At 39.9% G+C, this 22,594-nt stretch overlaps 1 protein-coding gene across 5 annotated transcripts in view; it reads right to left on the bottom strand.

Moving 5' to 3' along the window:
* WDFY3 (WD repeat and FYVE domain containing 3) overlaps window positions 1-22,594 on the bottom strand; it is a 130,559-nt gene that overhangs the window by 84,924 nt on the left and 23,041 nt on the right. For 4 of the 5 annotated variants that reach the window (XM_081020608.1, XM_081020605.1, XM_081020607.1 and 1 more), the window contains exons 2-13: window positions 20,974-21,184; window positions 15,523-15,646; window positions 15,052-15,161; window positions 13,322-13,483; window positions 12,679-12,871; window positions 9,970-10,156; window positions 9,417-9,583; window positions 8,321-8,788; window positions 7,609-7,710; window positions 5,443-5,636; window positions 4,213-4,670; window positions 2,106-2,189 (exon numbers count right to left, since the gene is read on the bottom strand). In XM_081020608.1, the coding sequence (XP_080876734.1) occupies window positions 2,106-2,189; window positions 4,213-4,670; window positions 5,443-5,636; window positions 7,609-7,710; window positions 8,321-8,788; window positions 9,417-9,583; window positions 9,970-10,156; window positions 12,679-12,871; window positions 13,322-13,483; window positions 15,052-15,161; window positions 15,523-15,646; window positions 20,974-21,153 (2,429 nt within the window). In that variant the 5' untranslated portion in view covers window positions 21,154-21,184. The remainder of the gene's footprint in view (window positions 1-2,105; window positions 2,190-4,212; window positions 4,671-5,442; window positions 5,637-7,608; window positions 7,711-8,320; window positions 8,789-9,416; window positions 9,584-9,969; window positions 10,157-12,678; window positions 12,872-13,321; window positions 13,484-15,051; window positions 15,162-15,522; window positions 15,647-20,973; window positions 21,185-22,594) is intronic. The other variant, XM_081020609.1, reaches the window with a different exon arrangement.

Genomic DNA, 22,594 nt, shown 5'->3' with positions numbered 1-22,594 from the left:
ATTTGAAATATTTCTCCATGATCTATTAGAGACATGCTTGCAAAATTTTTTTTACTATTTACTCCAGCTGTCTATAAATCTTTATGTAATATTTTAGACGAGGATGATCTTACCGGCAAATAACAAGTCAAGACTGACTTGGGCGAGGGCCATGTGAGCAAGGAATGGAAAATCCTACAGACCATTCATACGTTCAGCACATAAGTAACATTCCTGATCTACTAAGCGTGACCAGAACGGAAGAATGCTGCGGAATCATGCACTCGCCCACTCCCACCATCTCCCATGTGAATTTCCTCTCCCTTCCACCACTTAGTGTAACCATGAAGCAGTCTCACATCCCCCATCAGCACTAAGCATGCTGAATCCTATCCATGTTCAAATCAGGAAGGGAAAGAAAAGTGTGCACACAGGAAGAGGGATGAGGCCCAACAACACAGCCCTCTCCCAACCGGCTAACCACTGTGAGGAGACAGGAAATGGTTTATCTGCAAGGGGTGAGCTATCAAATCCATAGGAAAGGATTCTATGGAAAGTTCGGAGAAGTTTAGTTTGTTCAAGCTGTTGCTGAAAAGACTGCACAGAAAAGACCTTTCCATATTCCCAATATAATTGATATGTTACAGCCTGAATCACTGCCAATAAAGTATGGTGCTGCATTAAAACAAGGCTTCCACAAGTATGGAAGTATGCCATTACATGCCTTCCTTTCATTCATAGTTCTTTGTTTCCAAGCCAATGGAAAAACCCATGCCACAAAGTTTCACAACCATCACAGAATCATAGAAGGGCCATCTAGTGCAACCCCCTGCAATGCAGAAATCTCAAGTAAAGCATGCAAGACAGATGATGAACTGTATTGCTGAAACGTTCAAGTCTACAAAAACATATTGTTGATGGGATATATTGTAATATCATCCAAGGGAATTATTACAAAGCAGATTGAGCCCCTATACAGTAACACACACTAAACACAAACAATGTAGCAGAAAAAAAGCACAACAGCAGAAATTGTTAAAACTTTCTGAAGACATTCAAGCATGTTTTAAACTACTCTCAACACAAAGAAAATAAGAAGAATCTAGAAGCTAAATGTTTGCTTCAATTGACTGAAAGTCAGAGTAATCCTACGGAAGGGAGAATGAATTGTACCACTTCCAAAACCTGGCAGGCCCACGCCAGTCAACACAGGAAGCGAGGGTTCAGGATTTCCCAGAAGCCCCTTCCAGTCAGCAGAACTTCCAAGTTAGGATTATACTACAAATGCATTATATAATAAGGTAATCAAAAAAAGAACACAATGAGGGGAATTCATTCAAGGACTAAGGAAGCAGGAAGGAACAGTGTGTCAAGAGTGTAGTAAAAGATCGAGAGAGCAAAAGGGAAATTATATCCTGGGAAATGCCAGGTTTACAAAGGACTTTAAAATCAGCATAGAACTCCCTGTGCACTGGTTGACTCTGTAGCTTAGATCAATCATTAAGAAAAAAATTATACCTAACTGCTTTTTGCTGCTATTTAAAAAGAAAACTCGAGGCAGTATACAATTTTTAAATCAGTGACTCAAAAATATACTGAAAGTTTTTGAATGCTCCACCACATCAAATGCTCCTTAGAAGTACCCAAAAAGAAAACACCCTAGCACATCAAGAAAAAAGTTCTGGCTCTAGCTGCTCCCCGCCGTGCTTAGTTTTCTATTTACAGCGAATTTCGTTATTAGCACAGAATTCAACATTTTGATGCCCCAGGCTGAAGTTCAAACTGGTATAGTCCATTCTACCACCACAGGACTCTAACGTAATTCTACAGCACAAAGACCAAGCCTTAAAAACCCTCCTGTGTGCGGTCTCAGGGCAACCGATTCACTCAAAATGTTGTGAACCTTGACTTCCTTGATTTCCTTTATTCTGCACCAAGTATTTTCCCAAATATTTCAAAATGGGGCTTCATTACATGTGAATTTACTAACTTGCCAGCCAGTTGACAATTCTTGGAAGAACAGAGAAGCACAGTAACAGACCTCACTCTGAGGAAGCTAACGAAACACAGAGAACACAGGTGTGAAGGCGGTAGAAAGCGCAACTTCTCTTTAAAAGGATCAGTACCTTTTCCTCGACAAAGCTGGTGTGCCCCAAGGAGAAGGGAGAGAAGTCTCATTTGTCAGGCAAGGAGGGATCTGTTCAGCACGACTACAGACAAAACAAACGTGGAGGGGATAGAGAGGTTAGAAAAGAAAACAAGAGGCTAGAAGCTTTGTTAGTTTTACAGTTTCACCAGTAGAAATACATACTGCAGAATTAGCCAGAGCAAAGGACGAAGAGCACATGAAGTAAAAACTAAGACATACAAAACAGATAGGGTGTTTTTTTAAAACGAATAGATTTTCCTTTTCATTTGTTTGTTTATATTTTGAGTTATCTGCTTCTAAACAGCCTAATATCTTGAAACAAACTGATGCAGATCAGGGACTGATAACAGAAAACCAAGTTTGAATACATACTGATAACCAGATATGATTAAAATTTCATCAGGACTAATATAATATCCCAAGCAAGTCTGCAAAAATTAATGAGTTTTAAGAACAAAGGGGATGAAGAGAAGACAGATAATGAGGAATGGGAAAGACAAAATGGATTAGAAATACTTATGTAACAACAAAGCTAACCCAGATTTCTTAAATTCCAGTATTAACCAGTATCAGATAGAGTACCCCCCAATTCTATCCACTACAAATTTGAAATCACTATTTTACTGAGCAATTAAAGATCATGCCAGTAATACTTTATAAAAACATTAAAATCAATTGGCAATATTTAACAAAGAGAAACCCAGAGTACAGCTAATTTGAAGGCTGAATTTCAAAACTGCATGAAGTTTTGAAGTCACAAAATGTGTTTGCAATTACCGTATTTTTCGCTCTATAAGACGCACCAGACCATAAGACGCACCTAGTTTTCAAAGGAGGAAAACAATAAAAAAAAAATCTGAATCTCAGAAGCCAGAACAACAAGAGGGATCACTGCGCAGCGAAAGCAGCAATCCCTCTTGCTGTTCTGGCTTCTGGGATAGCTGCGCAGCCTGCATTCGCTCCATAAGATGCACACACATTTCCCCTTACTTTTTAGGAGGGAAAAAGTGAGTCTTATAGAGCAAAAAATATGGTAAATAAAATAAGGAATAATGGGGGAAGAATGTTCCATGCCTGTGCCCCTCTTCATCAAAAGCAACAGAGCTATTAATGTTACATACTACACAAGAAGCATCAAAGCTCAGGAAGTTACCAGCCTAACCTATTATTTTCCAAGACAGAAGTAGTAAACAAGCTCAGCAAAAGGAAATGGGTCTATGTTATGGAGTGTTAACTTTAAATGTACTGATTTTATAATCCTAGTGCTAGCCACTATATATCAAAGGCAACATTCCCAGAGACCCAATGCTACTGAATATTTTAAGATACAAATAAGGTATTAACTCTTTTAAAATTCATTGAATTCAAAGTATCATTTAAAATCGTACATATTTTTTTAAATGTCCCATATTTTATTTGAGCCTGTATTAAAATGAGCTCTGTTTTGATTTGTCTTATACAACAGAATGAAGAACCAACTACTGCCCTTAAACAAAATACCTTAAAATAAACCTACAACCTTTCTTAGGCGTTTCAAAACTTACTAACAAATGAAGGGGAAACTGTTCCAACAAAACAGCTATCCAAAGTTTAAGGCCAGGGAATGGTGCTATCTTTTAAAAAATGGTTAGGTAACTATACAGATTACTTTACAATACCAAAGTTGATAGAACGCCTGTTGCCTCTGAGAGTTGCAGAGGAGACAGAATTTTGGCAGAAGCAACTTCTGCTCAACTTGCCAAAATCCTCTCTTCTGTAAACTAATGGAAGTACAGCAGCCCTATCTACTTTTGCTTGCAAAGAGGACAGGTAGTTAACAATCATTATTGCCAAAAGTTAGACCTTCTGTCCTACCCCAACCCCTTCTATGAATCATAATTTCCACATGCACAACCTCAAAGTAGGGATGCACCAGCAATAAATCATTGTCTACAAGACAGGCACTTAAAAATGGCTGCCAATTCTCAATCTCAGAAGAAAATAATAGCGTACAACCCCCTTAGGGAACGTCAGATAGAAATGAGTGATGCGATTCCCAGACATAACTGTGTTTCCGACTCCACCCCAAACCTTGCCAATCATACCTGTCGAAAGAGTCTGTAGCTACTTTGTAGAGGTAAATAAAGAGTTTGCTGCAATGCCTTAACGTGGGTGACACCGAATCCATGGATATGAGGTCATCTTCCAACAGTCTTTGAAAGGGCTGAGTGTTTGAGGGGAAGATGTTAAAAGGGCTTATTTTCCTGGAGTCTGAGAAGCAGCCAAGTAACCTCACAGCATCGGCCAACTTTTCGTACTGGATCTCCGTTCTGAAGAAGTGTGAGTTGGCTGGCTCATAGCGCATTGCTGCAGTCAAGGTACAGAGCACAGTGTGGAGCAGCTCAAACACTTGGTTCTGGTTCACTTTCTCCCAGCCATTCTTAGGTGGAGAGCACAAGGATCTTTCCATGGCAACAAGTAAAGATGTGACATACACAAATCCACCAACTTTTCTGAAAACCGTTCTCGTGCGATGACTCTCTTTCAGCACGGACAGCAGGGCCTACACGGATATTTAAACAAGACAGAACAAACAGGATGTCACAGAGGTCAATTGTTCTAAACACTGCAGTGACAAAGGCTTCCGAGATTAATTTGAAGCATATGCACACAGAGAAGTTTTTAAATTTCCCCAGTGAGTAAAATCAGATACAAAGAGCTTTTTCGAGTGATGAACTTGTAGACCAGCTTCAAGATTCAACAGAAATACGAATTTCTCTCTCCCTCCCTCTCTCACTCACACACACACACACACACACAAACCTCTACAATGAATGCAAAAACCAGGCTGAAGGAAGCTTTTGATTTTAATAACAATTGTGAAAAAGTAAAATAGTTGCAGTTCTGTGAACCATCCCAAGTTGTGGACTGAAAGAAAATGCAATATGAAAGAATTCCAGAACTGCAACAACGGTGGAAAACGGCTGGAAGTCAGTTCTGCTGACTGTCAGAATCTTAATTGGGGAATCACTTAAGCAAAAAAAGATGTTGGCTAAGTGAATTCTCGAAGGTTCATAAATGTGAATTATATTTTTCAGAGAAGCAGACTTCTTATTTATTTGAGAATTATTATTATTATTATATAACTTTTCAGTATTTATTTTCATGTTCATTTGTGTTGCCTGAGTACATGAATACGATCAGTTCAATTTATCTGCCCCCACAAAAAAGAAAGTTTGAGATCAGTGATGTGAAGTGAGATATAATTGCATCTGAAACAGTAATTTAATAAGAAGTGTTAAAACATCCATACATTTTTTCATTAATGTACTTACCCTTAATATGTCAGTCTTCAACTGTAATTCTGTAGGTGGAGCAGAGTGCATTAATCCCAAGAGAGTCCCCATGTCATCATCGCCACTTGGTGATAACACCAACTGCTGGATTATCATCAGTGCATGTTGCCTGCATTGTGGATATTTTACTATGTTATGTACACACCTCGCTCCACCAAACTCCCTGAAAATGCCTACAATGAAAACAAAGACAGTGGAATAGGTATGATGCCACCAGGTAGATCTAGGCAGCACTTTCTAATGAACCACACTGGCACAAATGCTTGCAATTTCTGGGATCTCGGAGATGACTGAAAACATTTAAAATTGGATATAAAGGGTCTTACTTAGCTTGCCACTCAAGCGGATAAGCACTAAATAGCTGTAATACAAGCAAACATAAAATATGATCTGCATGTTCTTGGTAATTCCGCAACTTCAGTCAGGCTTGAGATATTCTACAGTGCAAATATTTATTATTTGTTTAATACATTTATACAGCACATTCTATATCCTCTTAAATCCAATATGCGCCTTGGCAGCTTACAAAAGTTAAAACCATGCAAAAATTAAACCGTCAGAAACCTAAAAATAACCTAACAGCATATAAAAGCAGAAACAACAATCACAGCTTAAAATAATCAAGGTGCTCAGAATGCCTGGCTGACGAAAAGGGATTTTGCCTGGTGCCTTGAAGTTAAGGGCTGGTACCAGGCAAATCTCCTCAAGGAGGACATTCCACAAATGGGGTGCTGCCACCAAAAAGAGACTTCTCTTATTAAAAGGGAATTTTCTTCTAACAGATGGTAGCTGAAAGCAGGGAATCTGCCAATGATCTCACTATGCAGGTAGGTATGGGTGGTGGTATTCCCTTATGTGCTTGGTCCCAATCCATTTAGGGCTTTGAATTTGAACTCTAACTGAATAGTCAATCTGGGAAGTCTCTAAAAAAAACCCCCAAAATGGGAAGATGTGATCAGAGTAAGCAGAACCAGTTAAAACTCCAGAAGCCAACAGATACTTACAGACCAGTTTCAGCTACATGCCCCTGTCCTACCAGACTCTATTTCAGCTTCATTCCAAAGTTCTACCCCAGCCTTTGACAATCTGGTGACATCCTATGTTTTTGACTACAACTCCCATTAGCCCCAGCAAAGATGGCCCTTTTATTCCGGTGATGTGTCCAGTTTTGCCATATCTCTTCTTGCCCTTGAGCAAGCACTTGGCCCCACCTTAGAAGACAGTATTGAAAACTAGAACTGAATGAGCTCAGGTGAAGCTACAGTAGACTCCTAAATCTTCCAGAAAATGCTCCATTGGGGAAGGGGGCACCCATGCACATTCTCAAAACACATCCATGAAAGGGGAAAGGAGAAATGTTGAAGCAATTACAGTGGTACCTCCCGTCTATGAACAGTCCTCCTAATGAACTCTTGGGCCAACAAACTCTGCAAAACCGGAAGTAGGTGTTCTGGCCAGCGAACTTTGCCCCGGAAAATGAATGGAAGCCAAACAGGGGAAGGGTGCCGGCGGCAGGAGGCTCCATTAGGAAAAGCACGCCTCGGGTTAAGGATGTTTCGGCTTAAGAATGGACATCCGGAATGAATTAAGTTTGTAGATGGAGGTACCACTGTATTTCAGGCGTGGAAGAAGATCATGATCCGTGACAAAGTCATGTTTTGTCAGGGAACAGAAACTGCTAGACTGCATTAACATGCCAGTAAACATATTCCTCCTACTGTCAAGACCAGACTAATACAAACCTACCCCACACTAAGAAGCAACCATTTATAGGAAAAGGCTATTGATTTAACTTTTGGTAGACTGCAGTTATCAGGAGAAGCAAGTGAAAGTAATAATTCATCACTAAATATATTTTATTCAAATAAATGCATCTTAAAACTACAAATTTAAATATCTGAAAGGCACCATTCTAGAATAATCTTATCCTCTGCTAAGGGAAATTCAAGCAAATTAAACAAATTCAGTATTCTATTAATGTATCCTCCTTCCAAGGAGGTCAAAAACCTGCTTGACACAGCATTTCCACATCTAAACAGATTACATAACTCTATATTGGTCTTTATGATTTAAGAGCATTCCAAGGGCAGCTATCAGCATTAAGAGACATAGGTTCATTCGATGTAACAGCCATTTGCCAAATACCTGCATTTGTGTTCGATCCTTGAAGCAGTACCGTCAAGGTCTCCATAACCAGCAAAGCAAGCTGTTTTTGGTCTTCAAATGAACTGTTGTTTCTTGAGTCCCCTAGAAAACAATTTCGAAAAGCTACAATGAAAGAAAATGCAGTGTATATATGCCCATGCAAACTTCTCATTAATTCAGAGTATCGCTCCTATATTATATGTGCTGGCTGGTGTACAACAATCACTTTTTAAAAATGCTTAATCATAGGACAGCAGAAGAAGGGGGCGTTCTACTTTGGTACACTGAGTCTGCCTATACTTTGCATCCAGTGTGAAGTATTGGGATACAACTCAGAGGCAAGTCTATAAGTGCATCGATATGTCACTCATGTGCATTTTAGTTTCAAAACTAAGTGAGAGTTTAAAAGGTTCTAGCAGGTTGTTTTACTCTTGTAAGCAATACCAATGTCTCGTGAGATTCTGCTGAAAACTAAATGCCTCTTTTGAGGAGGATTCGAAAGGTGGTTTTGGAGGAGGGCTGATGATTTGAGGAATAAGAGAAATCTGAACTTACATAGGTTTTATGGGCAATAGCATATCTTTTTGCAAAGTAATGCAAGATAGGTAAGCATTTCCAATAGTATAAAAAGAGGGGATAAAAAAGAACAAAATAAAAGCAGGATTTGAAAGAAACATTGGTCAGGGGTGGGGAAAGAGGAGGAAATAATTACCTTGATCATTCAGAACCTGTGTAGGCTCTTTCAGAAGAGCGGCATACTTATGTAAAAGGTTCACCATCACCTCCAGGAGTCCCACCTCCCTGAAGACGTCCTTAAAGATGTAGTCATGCCGTGTGAACTTAAGTAGTGTCTTCATTGCAATGATGCTACATGGGTAAGAGGTGCTGGATTTTAAGAGGATGCTGACGCTGATCAGTTCTTTGCAAGGTATGTAATTCAAGCTAAACACAACAAACTCAAGCATCTCAAAGTATTTGGCCTGTACTTCTGGAAGCTTGGAAATTTTCTCTGCAAACTGGGACAGAGTGTGCTGGGATTCCAAGATGAAATAGTTGGCATTGTCGGCAATGTAGATATTTAAGATGGCATCAAGGATAATTTGTGCAAGGTAGCTGGTTTTTGCCTTCAGGAAAGCGTTCTGTAGGACAGAGAAGGCTTGGATATTCCTCACATTGTGACCTACAACAGGAAGAAGGGAAACTTTACAGATCTTTACATAAAGATTATTCTTCAAGCATACAGTTCATCACACATTATTCTCTAATGCAAATAACTGCATATGAACAGAGCCTGCAGATGAAAATGGGGTAGTAGTGGAGGGTCCTCTTTTTTAAGAATAGCCACTCCATTTCCAGAGGGGGGAGTGGACAGGAGGCAGCCCCCAGGATGATTAGGAATGTGTTGGAGGGCTCTAGTGGCAAAGAATGGTGGGAAAGAACATAATATATTGCTCTTACATAGTATGGCATCCTATGTAGGCTAGGCATAGACCGATCCAATCAATACCATCATCATTTTTTTTTTTATTTTACAGTGCTAAGCAATATAAAATAGTAATTGAATATCGGTTTATGGGTTGCCTCAAGAAGCAAAGGTGAGCTTGTGGTAAAGTAGAGGGTCAAGTGGCTCACACTACATTATGGACTGGAGGTCTGAGAAAGTTTCTGATCCTTCCTAATTCTACACTGTTAAGAATCTGAGATCACCATCAATTCCAGATCAAGCCACTGCAAGCAAATCCAGGACTCTTAAATGTCCGATTGAATTCTGAATGTAAGGAACTTTTTAAAAGGAAGAGAAAGCCCACCTTTGCCTGCAGGTTGTGGGACGGCAAATCCAGGCAACAGAAAAGGTGCCCCCGTAGTAACACCAGTTGGCTTTAATTCATTGACACCATATGTTGTTAATGAGGTTATCAAATTCACCAAGTCCTTCAGAGCATCCTTAGATTCTGCTTCTTTTGCTTGTTCTAACCTGCAGGGATGAAATGCACACTCATCTCAAAACAAGGCCACTCATTCATTCAAATCAAAATTTGGAACATTTTTAAAAAAATCACATCCAATTTCATGTGTTCACCATAAAACTTAGTTCTTACTTAAAATAATAACCTACAATAGCCAACACTACACCACATCATAAGATTAATTACTAGACCAGCAAGACTCAAACCAAAACCTGAAAATAAAATGTAGTTTCAATTTGTGACATACTCCTCCTTGCATTGTAACTTATAAGAAGCTACTGAATTGGTGGCATTCAATTTTTCAGCTCCAAAAATGATATGTGAACACAGATCTTGCTAGGATGAAAATTGCATTTGAAGCAATAAGATAAATTTGCAAACCTGGTTTGCATACCTGAGTAAGAGATCAAAGAGGAAGTTGTATCCTTGCCATATCCTAAAATCATCTAAGAGTGTTTGGGAGACATCACTGGAATCTTTGAGGAAGCAAGAAAGGCCAGCAAACATCTCAACTATTTCTAAGGGAGAAAGGTCATCCGATTGTTGCATGTTTTGAACACATGTTGACAGGCATTCTTTTTCTGTAAAGACAATAAACCCCCCAGCATTTTTCATATTATACAAAAATTACCAAGCAGAAGTGTTCTCATACAACATAATTATCGACTAGTTTGTATCAATTATTTTCAAGAATGATCTTATGTACTGAACTAAGAGCTATTTCACACATTGCAAGAAAATGAACTAAGAGCTATTTCACACATTGCAAGAAAATAAAAACAGATGGTTGGGACACCTATATTATACATGTCTAGGAAATGTACAAAATGGGAACTTTCACATCTGCACATATTCTACATACATTTGCAAAGCTCACACTATACTAGAGCAGATGTGCAATTTCCCCTTTCACCATGTTACACAGAACTACAAATCACATTCACTTCTTGCCATTTGTCAGGATGTGCAAAATAACTCACAAATAAGAACCTCAATCGTATCTCTTAAGAAAGCACATTTCTTCACTATGCATCTTTGCGTGTCTGACTATATCTTGCAAAATGTAAAAACTGGCAAGGCAAGATAAAATGATATTATATTATATTATATTATATTATATTATATTATATTATAATAGGTAAAGGGACCCCTGACCATTAGGTCCAGTCGTGGACAACTCTGGGGTTGCGGTCCTCATCTCGCTTTATTGGCCGAGGGAGCCAGCGTATAGCTTCCGGGTCATGTGGCCAGCATGACAATGCCACTTCTGGTGAACCAGAGCAGCACATGGAAACGCCATTTACCTTCCCGCCGGAGCGGTACCTATTTATCTTCTTGCACTTTGACGTGCTTCTGAACTGCTAGGTTGGCAGGTGCAGGGACTGAGCAACAGGATTCGAACCACCAACCTTCTGATCGGCAAAGCCCTAGGCTCTGTGGTTTAGACCACAGCGCCACCCGCGTCCCATATTATATTATATTATAATTCTTATTACTACACACACACACTACCCTGTATACTACCCTTCATCCAAAGATCACAGGACAGTATTAGAGCAGGTAAGGGGAACCTTTGTTACACTACACTCCCATCCTCCCTGGCCACTGGCTATGTTTGCTTGGGTGGATGGGAATTGTTGTTCAGAAACATCTGGGAGGCCAAAGTTTCATGGCTTGATCAGGAGACCTGATCACTCACTGCTCTTGGGCAAGTCACCATATCTCAATGCAGTCTGCATTTAAGAACTGCTGTCTATATAATTGCAGAAATTATAATTATAACTAAGAAATAATTATAAAAACATATTGAAAAAGAAAACACCCGGAACACTCTACCCAACATTTGAACAGAGTTCCAAGCATAAGCAACAGTGGCCAACCGTTCTGGCTTAGAAAGTAACCATGCAATTTACCCTGCCCATGACATCTCTGGTACTATTATTCCCAGTGCAACAAAAGACGAGGCCAAATCAAAGGCAACCATGCCATATGCATATTGAATACAAGAACTCCACAAACAAATACATACAGAAATAGTGGGAATGTCCTAGCATAAGTGCAATTTGCACTTTAAAAGATAATGGCTTCTGACTGTGTTACTTATCAGAAGGAAATCTGCTGTGTGTGTGTAGCTCCTTATTGCTTGAAGAGTCTACAAAAAGCCTTGGATAATCTGAATGCTTTTATTTGCAACAAGTGTGCCCTTATTTAAAGCATGAATATAATTTGGGTGCCATATATCAATGTTACAGCAGAACTAAATTACAATTCCTGGACTTTATTTTAAGCATGAGTATTTGAGCAGAACTCTGCATGGTATACTAACTACAAAACTATAATGGCATAAGGCAGTGGCATAATTCCCTTCAATCTGTTACAAATGTTCCACGGAAGAGACAGGAAGCAGTAAAACAGAAGCAACTACCCAGAGCTGTCTCTGCAAGAATCTAATGCTCTATTACACGTAGATAAGGAATAGGAACTACTCTTGGGAGCTTTCAACATCAGTGGAAGTGGCAAGCCCACAATCATTCATGTAAGAAACAACTGTGCATTTTGCTAGCCAATACTGAGGTACAAAAAATAGGTTCTTCTTCCCATAATCCCTTTTACGTCATCGTTACTACCAGTTTAAACCAAATTCAGTTTCCCCAGCATGTACACAATATGCAGTTGTTCAATGTGCTCTGCTGGTTTACTGAAAGCACATCATCTATTTCTGTCACCTTGTTCAAGGAACAGAAATAGGAGGGCCTATGAAACATCTGGTGGGATGGCAATAAATGCCAGGCAAGTCACAAAAGGGACAAAAGGGACAAAAGGGACAGCAGATTCGATGACCCTGATTCAGAGTTAGGCCCATCCTGTAATATTTCCAGTCACGTCCCCACTGTTTTCAGGATAGGCACCACCACCTCAGTTATGTCCACATGAGTTAACACATCAATATTCCTGTTTCACAAATGAGAATTCAAAATCAGGGATTAAGACCAGAGCGTGGTCACCCAGACAGAGAGAGAGAGAATCTAGCGATGATAGAAATTATTACATGACTATATTGAGAGAAAAACAAAATCACAATACAGCACCAAGATATACCAACCGTGAATGTATTTCACTACATTGACACTAAGGCCATGACGTGATATGGTCATTAGGACTTCGGCGGCACTCTTCCTCCAAGGCAGGTTATAGGGAGGGCACCATGAGGTTATTGCACTGAATAGAAGCTGAAGATCATCCTTTTGAGCAAGTTCTTCCGCCGGAGACACAAAACTGCAGAGTTTCACCAAGATCTGAAACAAAAGGCCATTATAGGAAGCTCATATAATTGCTACCATAAGCATTCTGTTTACTGTGATTTTCATTTAAGCTGTGGAGAAAGTAGGTAGAGTTAAGCAGCTCCTTGGAATCAGTTCAGTGTAACAATATTAATTTTCCAAATGCCACCATGCACTTATGGAAGTTTCTCTCATCAGTAACCAGCTTTATTTTTAAAAAATAAAAATAAAATTTGGGGGGGGGTTGCAACAAAGAAAAACATGTAGACGCCAAAAAAAAAAAGGTAGGTAACAGAGAAAAAGTAATATAGAATAGCAGGATAATATAACACCTTGATTTGGCCTAGGAATTGTAGAATGTATAAGCGTGAGTGTAAAAGAATTCAATGCAAGAACCTTTTTTCCCAATCCTTTAGGAGATGAAACAGAATTTGAAATGTAGTATTGTGGTTACAACTCATTTACCTGCACAAAGACTTTCTGCAATAGCATTCTACGTTCTGCTAGAGGCAGCTCATTCTGGGCTCCTCCAGCCACCTCAGGCACATGTGGAAGGTCAAAAAACAGATAGAGACATTTCACAAGCGTGGAAGGCACTGACATAGTCGTCATGCAGTCCACTGTTTTCTGAGGGCAGAAAAAGAGTGGAGACAAAATGTTAGCGTAGAATTCCTAGCACAATGCAGTTTGTTCTGAATTCCACCTACTCTGTTAGAAATTATCCAGCTATATAGCTTCTAGAACCTTTATGTGGAAGTCACAGAATACTATTCTTGAAGCAAGTTACTCTGAAATTTTTCAGAAGAAAAAACCATTCTCATTATCAAAAAAGGAAAGCTTTTAGCAACATCGATAAACTGTGTGTGTGCGCGCACACACACACACACACACACACAGAGGAACAAACTGAGCAGCCCCATCCCATTTCCCAAGTGGGAAAAGAGCTTCAACCCAGGAAAGAGTACCAATAGGAGAAGCTTAGTGCACTTCTAACTAGCTGGAGAATACACACGGAGCATCATTTCCCCCCTCAATGGAGCACTCTGGCACCTGTTTCATTCATCATATCTTAGGTTTTTTCTTCCCTTAGAGAAGAGTACGACAGAAGGCAAAGGGAATGGGATGATCTAGACTGAAATAGGGGCCCACTTGAGGTATGCTACGCTCACCCTGCTTCTGCTGGTTGTAATTTGAGTAGGAGCAATCACACAGTAGAGCACTCTTGTCCTGAATGCTCACCCCATCTCATATTGAGATAGGGTATACAAGAGATGGTATACAAAGTCCGTCAAAATCTAGTGCACACAGTCTGCCCTATTATCTTAAAAACCGCAAAGAACCCAATAAGCCCCTGCACCATTTGCATTTGAAATTGCACACAATGATAAACGAGCTTCTCTCAGTTTAACGTTCAGATCTGCACACCTCCTGGGTATGTAACAGTGAGGTAATATTTTGAGTCGTCCTTGTCCTCTCCCACCATAGCCAGATTCTACACCTAGAAGCTTCCCTTTCTTCTTTGTAAAATGCATGATCTGACCATATCTCATCTACGCTACTAAAGCCTCCTCTTTGCTGTCTTTTAGCCTACCATCTCAGGCTAAAATCATTAATGCCTTTGCCAAAATAATCCTCCCCGAATAATAATAATCACTATGATCATGTATAGATTATATTCATTAATCACTGGCCATTTCCCACAATGTGTTCTGTTGCCTAGTCTGTTGAAGAACTCCCAACACCAGCACTAGCTTTTCCTGTCACATGCTACTCACTGAAGCTCAGTGAATATCTTTCTACCTTTGCGGTCTACGCCAGCTTTCAACTTCCATGCATGATGACACTCTAGCCCCAAGCTTTGGAGTTCTGACATGCTATATAGAGTATGCAGTTTCATGTGTGCAATATTTTCACATATATACATATTTCCTAAAATGAATGGTGTAGCCTAAAGCTATGTGCACATAAGAAACAACAGAGGATTCTAGATAAGACCATAACCTTTTAACCTCCAACCTACAGAGACGCCTAACAGGACTTTACAAGGTCTTTCTTCTTTTTATCGCTGGATGACTTCGCTCACAAATGCTTAGAAAAATGTGTTTCAAAATCCTCATTTGCTAAATACAAATACCTCTAAGAGTATTTATAGGTACACGCTACACAGTACCAGATTCTGTTCATGCATAACTAACCTGTCCAGATGAAGCTAACAAGTTAATTGTAGTAAGCAACATCCAACCTCTACTGGCTTCTTCACTCTGATTGATCTCCAGAAACTGGACTATGGCACGACTTGCAGCCTCTGGAGTTAATTAAAAAAAACAACAACAACAGAAGATAAGCAAACACAATGTTAAAACCAGTTTCTACTTATACTATATATAAGCAAATTGTTCCTTCTCATGTTCCAGCTGCTTAAAAACTCCCATCTTGAATCCAGTTTTGCTATGAAGTGCATAATCAGCATGAAGACAATCAAGACTCACTTTCCTTTCATGTCTAATTACACGCTTGTCCCATTCATAGTTTGATGAAGGCAGGTGAGAATCATTTACTATCTTCAGTGACAGCCAAGAGTCAGTCATCTCCCGAAGAATGTTGTTATGCGAATATTCAACTTCTGATTGGACAAAGATAAACTAGGTGCTATGGTATGAATTTACCTGTAGACTTGTTAGAGGCTCTCCGCCGAATTTCAGTCACCATCAATCGTGACACTTGTGTTGTAAACTGAAGGAGATCTGAGAATTTTTCTATCATTGTACTAGGGGGTGCATTTCCAAATACCTGCAGATAAGAAAATACTATGAACACCACAGAATTTATGGCAGGATTCAACTAAAGGGACCCGTCGGTGGAAGCCCTGCGGAAGGACTTCTTCAAGTGCAACAGAGCTTCTTGCCACCTCTTGCACCTCCCAAAACTGGCTTGAGGGGTGTTGTGAGAATCCCTGGAACAGCAAGGGATTCTGGTAGAACGATAATCTTAGTACAGTGTTGAATTTCTCCCCAGAAAATAATTTTTTGCAGACATACAAGTCCAGTCACCTCTTTAAATTGGAGCACTAGATGTTTAGAGTGCAAAGCCATTGAACAGAACTTTGATTGTTGAATACCCTCCCCTCAGAGATGCAGTTGGGCTTCTCCCTTGTATACAATTCGACACCTTCTTGCCACAGACCTTTAGGGGTGTTAGACGTCACATGCAGCTTAATACAATAAAACCATGTAACATTCAAGTGACCAAAAGCCCACAGCATGACTGTTGTTGGAGGGGTGAGGGAGGGGTCTGTATCTGTGGGTCACAGGAAGAAAGAGAGCTGTTTTGCACTGGCTCTGACCCCTGGTCAATCTAGCTCAGTACTGGCAACCAGTCTCTTGGGTTGCTGGCAAGAGTCTTTTCCCAGTCTAGCCCAAGCATACTCAGCGCAGAAAGAGCTTTTAAGCTCTCTGCCTTGCTGGGGGTATATGTGTGTTTAAGGCAGGGGTAGGCAACCCGTGAGCCAGATGCGGCCCAATCGCCTTCTCAATCCGGCCCACGGATGGTCTGGGAATCAGCCTGTTTTTACATAAGTCCTTTTATTTAAAATGCATCTCTGGTTTATTTGTGGGGCCTGCCTGGTGTTTTTACATGAGTAGAATGTGTTCTTTTATTTAAAATGCATCTCTGGGTTATTTGTGGGGCATAGGAATTCATTCATCCCCCCCCCCCCAAAAAAAATATAGTCCAGCCCACCACATGGTCTGAGGGACGGTGGACCGGCCCAGGGCTGAAAAAGGTTGCTGACTCCTGGTTTAAGGATACCGATTCCAGAATGGTAAGGATGCCCATGTGGGGACAGTCCAAGTATACACAGAACCCTTGGAATTGAACCCCTGGGTAAGATGCGATTTATGAGTTTACTCCTGTGTAAGATACGATGTCATGATTTACTCATAACTTTAGAAAGTAGCCACGTCTAGTCAAGCTCTGCCTGGCGAGAATTCTAAAAGCTTCCCTGGAGAAAGGCAGAGAAAGCTGGAGGAAACAACAAGCGAACATATACAGAAGTAGGAGCCATTAGCTGCCCCTCTCTCTGTGTGTATTATCTGCTTAGTGGACAGTTCTTCTTACACCTTGGCTTCCAAAATTTCTAGACAAAGGCAACACTAAGCTACACATGCTTACCTTTCACACAATTATTATTACTTATTTATTAATTCATGAATTGCCTTTGACACACATCCCAAAGTGATTTACAAACACACCATAGGAATCTTTATATGGGGAAGTTTTTAATGTTTTATGTCATACTGTGTTTTAATTTGTTGGAAGCCGCCCAGAGTGGCTGGGGCAACCCAGTCAGATGGACGGCATATAAATTATTATTATTATTATTACTATTATTATTATTATTATAGCTAAAAGTAGTTTTGAAAACAGTACAATAAACAAGTAAAGGTAAGTTTAGAAAACACAATATGAACACCTAATGAGTGTATCTTGTACCCCGGGTCTACAGTTCAGCAATACTACTGCTCCACTTTCCCAGATCTTTAAGCATCTGAGAAAAGGTAATTTTGCTGGTGTTAGTATCATGGTTAGATACCATGCATTCACGGGTGCCATACAGCACATATGCAATGCCACCACTGTACAGTTCCTTGCCATATAAATCTGCTAAGTTCAAGGTAAACACTATTGCTGTTAGTGTATGAAATCCAAAATGGCATACCTGAAGGACCACCCTGTTCCTTATACACTGGCCAGCATACTGAGATCATTTGGGGAAGGCCTCCTGACTATTTCTTTGCTACCACGTGTTTGTTTAATTTCTGTGCAAACTAAAGCATTTTTAGCTTAGCGGCACCAGTGCTTTGGAACACTGCCCCTATTGAAATCAGACAGACACCTACAATTCTGATATTTCATGACCTGCTGAAAAGTTTAGCTTGCCAAGCATTTTTAGAGAATCAGGTTGATTCAGTGTAGGTCATTTGTTCTATACTTAATGATTTTATCATCATTATCTTCTAACTTTATAATTAGTTTATTGTATACCACCACAATAATTTTTAATGAGTTCGCAGGTTATAAATACTCTTATAAATAAAATATATTGTGTCTCATTTAGTTTGATCCTATGCATATGTGGGGAGTGCAAAGACCTAGGGGGTATACTGAAGATTAAGGCTGCAATCCTATACCCACTTGCTTCTAAGTAAACCCCATCAACTTCAATGGGACTCACTTCTGCCACTTATCCCACTCCCTTGTGTTCCTGCATCCTTGCTCCATTCACGGATAATTCACTGTCCCATCATAATGCCTAATAAAACGTACTATCCAGTAAAACCTGCAGCTGGACTTGGTTATACTTGGTGGTTGTGGAAAATACATTCCATATAGCTATGAACAAAAAAAAAACTTTACAGGGACCAACAAATACAAGTGTTCCTACACTTACACTAAGGCTGTCTATGGCTTTTGATCATGCACCACTCAGAGAAAACCAATATACTGAACAGCAAAATGTAATAAATACACCACAGTAATTTGGAAAATAACTTCGTTATAACAGAAGCAACCACCTAGATCTGTCTGAAACATGATCCAACAAAAATGGAAGTCTGGGCTTTGAAATAGTCTTCCTCCTCCTCACTCATTTGCAGCCTACAAGATGCTCCCGGGGAGGAAGGGCATGCTTATTTTCCATATTTCATCATATTGATCTTCTCTATCTTTAAATCAAAAGCACTTTGCTGCAGTTCTTACAGTAAGAGAGTAAGCACATGCCATATATTTGAAGCTAATCACTTAAGAAACTTTGAGGCTTTTATTTTTTAATAAAAACAAAAAACCCGCAAGCCTATCATTTCGGCACCCTCATACTATGCGCACAATTATGCCACTCTTCAGGAACATTAAAATGCATCATTAAGTATTCAGGATTGTGCAAGTAAAGCAGTGACAAGAAAACACAACACGTTATGAACCAAAGCATTGTTTACTGGCAGAGACCTTTTCAGTACAATGTCCACATTTTACACTTACACACACACACACACACAGACACAAATCCTTGCCGCTTTAGCTCATTGCTATTCAATCCAAAATCACCCCATACAGCACCCAAGTGTATGAAAGGCTCTGTCAGAGAAAAATAATCTACAATAACATAAATGGAATGGTTTTAGAAGAGTTCAGAAACACAACAATTTTACTAAAGATGCAACATGGATTGTTTGATGACAAGCCTCCTGAGACCTTTCCACACATTACGCAGTTTGACAAGGACCCAGTTCACATGTAGCATGAAGGTAAACAATACCCATGTGTGAATGAGCAAGATAAAAATCAGAACCACTTCAGTCCTCCTCCAGTCCTGCAACTGCCCCACGACCCGGAGCTACGCCATTGTTTGGCTCAGCATTACGTCTTAGCCAAAGTTCAGGATTTGTCTCCCCACAGTAAAACCACAAGTGGCAAGCCACAAACAGATTTTTTTTAATGAAGATTATGAATAAATTGACAATGAAACCAAAGTTAATATCAACAACATGCTGCTCAGTAAATCAGTCCTTTCCTGTAAAATGTTCTGTGGATTAATCTTCAAACTCATATTTGGTGTCCTTAAAGATGTAGAGAGGAAAACCAAACAGTAATCCTTAATTTCAAATTTGCTCTCCTAAGAAGATGTATGCAGAAAGTTCATGGGCTGCATGAGCAAATATTTGGGGTTATGTCCCTAGTAGTTGCAAGCAGATACACTTTAATTATTACAACAGCCAATTAGTATACATGGTCATTCATAAAATATGTGAATTATGAAGTTGGAAACTTGATTTAAAATTTATGATTTACATCAGCTTCTATCCTTGTGGAGCTAAAATGCCCTTGATTTAAAAAGCAAAGGAAAACTCAATCCACCCTGTTACAATGACCTTATAAATAAATCCACAGAAGTTACTAGCCTAAAACAAAAATTACTACTCTGCCAACGGCTGGTAAGAAGAGGGACAGAGAGATCCACCCTGCTATGGCACTATGGCAGCCCACTCAGTTTCTATGGCACATGCAGAAAGGAAACGGAGCACTGCGATTCTCCTCTGCCATAAAGCTCTCACTCAACTACTTAAATACAAGACCTGATCTTATCACAATACATAAACGGCTTCATCTAAGCCTTGTATTTAAGCACTAACCTGGCAGCCCTAGGGACAAGGAACTGCATGCAGATAAGTGCATGAAATTCAATGCCAGCAACTGTGGGGCTGCTGCAGGAGGGACTCTTCAGTGGTTATTACAGGAAACCTTGAACCACATAAACCTGATAAGCAACATACACACACCCATAATCAATACATATTTTTGTAGAAAACTCTTGGGGGGAAATTCAGAACTGTATTCAGGACTATTACAAAGGAGCTAAGACTTGTGACCAAGATTCGATACAAAATCCTCTTCTGGGGGGGGTCATAGTATTTAAGCTGACTTTCATATTTAAAGTGGAACAGAATGGCCCAGGTGGTGCAGACAATCTATGATTAGGATTTGTAAGCAAAATCTGGATGATCATGGATGCTGAAGCAGTTTATTTCCAGGTTGGCAGTGGGTTGTACTAAATGACCTTTGAGGTACCTTCCACCTCTATTATTCGAGGCTTTGATTTAGGTTCAAAAGGTTCAACCCCAATTCAAAAACAGTGATGACTTAAATTTCAGTCATTCTCACCCCAGTATCTGTCCCATACACCCACTTTCAAATTCTCTGTATTCATGGGAAAACTCAAATCTACTAAAAAATCATGACAGACATTGCTGTAAGATCACTTCCACATATAATTTGTCCTGGACGTAACAAGCTTGGAGGTGGCCACTGGGGAATTTTGATCCAAGCGTAAGGAAGATAGGTTGTTATGGCTGCAGAGGCAGGCAATGTACACATTGTGATATTTAGATGCTGATATAGATGCAGAGAAGGCAAAAACTGGCATTCCATTACTTAACTTTTAATCGACTCCCTCCTGCCCCTCTCCCTACCCCATGCTCTCCATGTACCATTAAAAAAAATCACCTTGTTTAGAACCCACATAATAAGAGCCAATATATAGATCTGAATTCAGATGGGCTTACCCTATTAAAAACTGGGAGCATCATGTAAAGCTTCTCTTCCTGTTCTTTCTGGGTCATGTGCCGAGGTGGATGACACAATTCCGTGAAGAGTCGACGCAGATGCATCAACCCAAGAGCATTATCCTGAGGGCTACATTCCTCCTGCCGGGGTCGACCCATTATCCTTTTCACCATATTCATCTTTGCTGGTTTCTGAAAGACCCCTTTTATTCTGTTCAGGGGGAAAACAGAATAACAGAATTTGAAAAAAATGCAAACTAAACAAGAAAACAACAGTAACACACTTAGTTATAATTTATGTGTGATCAAAAATAAAGAGGGGGGGGAAGAATCTGGATCATTATTATATATTGAAGTCAGCTATATATACATCAGGGGCGTCCAACTTCCAAGAGTCTGCGATCTACTCACAGTATTAAAAAACTGTCAGTGACCTACCCATTGTCAGAGTTGTATTTTTTTGTGGGGGCGCGTTTTGCTGGGGGTTCAAAGATCAACCAGGGACACCCCACGATCGACCTGTTGGACAGCCCTGATATACATTATGACTTCCTCCTACATATGGCACTGGCTATGCATAACTGGCCAAAAATTACAAAGCATAATTCTGAAGTGTGGCTTCCAATTGAGATAAACAGCAATACAAAAAATGCACATGCAATAATTAGGTATCACCTCCACTTTTTAAGGTTTTTTATACCATTAAGCTCAAAATGTCTTTGAGCAATGTGGATCCACCAATATTAATCCCATTGTGGAGCCTGCAAATATGTATGAGGATGCCCTCAGCAGCAATGCTGCCTTTGCATGAACTTCCCAAAATAAATTTACAACCCAAGTTTCTTTCAACGTTCTAAAAGCAAGTGATTTTTAAACACCACAAAGTCCTCCAAAGGAGATTTTAAGTCAAAACCTGAAACTCGGGTCTTCCTCCATATGCCACTATCCCTCAAAGAGAGGAAAAACAAAATCCCAAGACCAAAAAGAACAAGAAAAAATGAGACAAATCTTATCTCACTTATGAATAAGTATTCCTTTCACAGCCATTGTGGGAGCTGCATATGTGGCAATAAAGCAAGACCATATCCTTGTAAACCTGGAAAGGAACCTGAAAGTAAGCCAGTCACAGCCCCAAACCAGAGTCATATTTGGGGCCAGACTAGAAGAAATATGGTGAAATGCAATGTTCATATTGCACATGTTTGCATCTGTTTTTCTGAACTTTTTTTAAAACAACAACAACCCAGCAACAATAGTAGCCTGTGTGACTAGGCCCAATCCAGGGGATGGGGTTTAATCTTTTTCCCTTGTGCCATTTCCTCCAATGGAAAACTCCCATCCCAAAGCTACTTTTTGCCTAGAGATAAAAGATATATGAGTGCCTATACATTGCTCCCTCCTGAGAGGAACAGCAGCTTGGTCCTAAATCAGTAGCCCACACATCTCTTATCCCTTCAAGATTGGCTAGAGTTGTTTTTCATGTATACATGCAACCCCCAATTTGGGGGATGGGGGTTTGCTTTCTGGGTCATGGTGTGCAATGATGGAGTGTGCATAAGCCTACTACACCCCCTTTTCCAGCCACTTCCAGGTCACCGCAAGGCACATGTGCACGGTCACA

This window comes from Podarcis pityusensis (genome assembly GCF_964106645.2).
Source record: "Podarcis pityusensis genome assembly, chromosome: 9".
Lineage (NCBI taxonomy): Eukaryota > Metazoa > Chordata > Lepidosauria > Squamata > Lacertidae > Podarcis > Podarcis pityusensis.
This window is presented reverse-complemented; position numbering and strand designations above follow the sequence as displayed.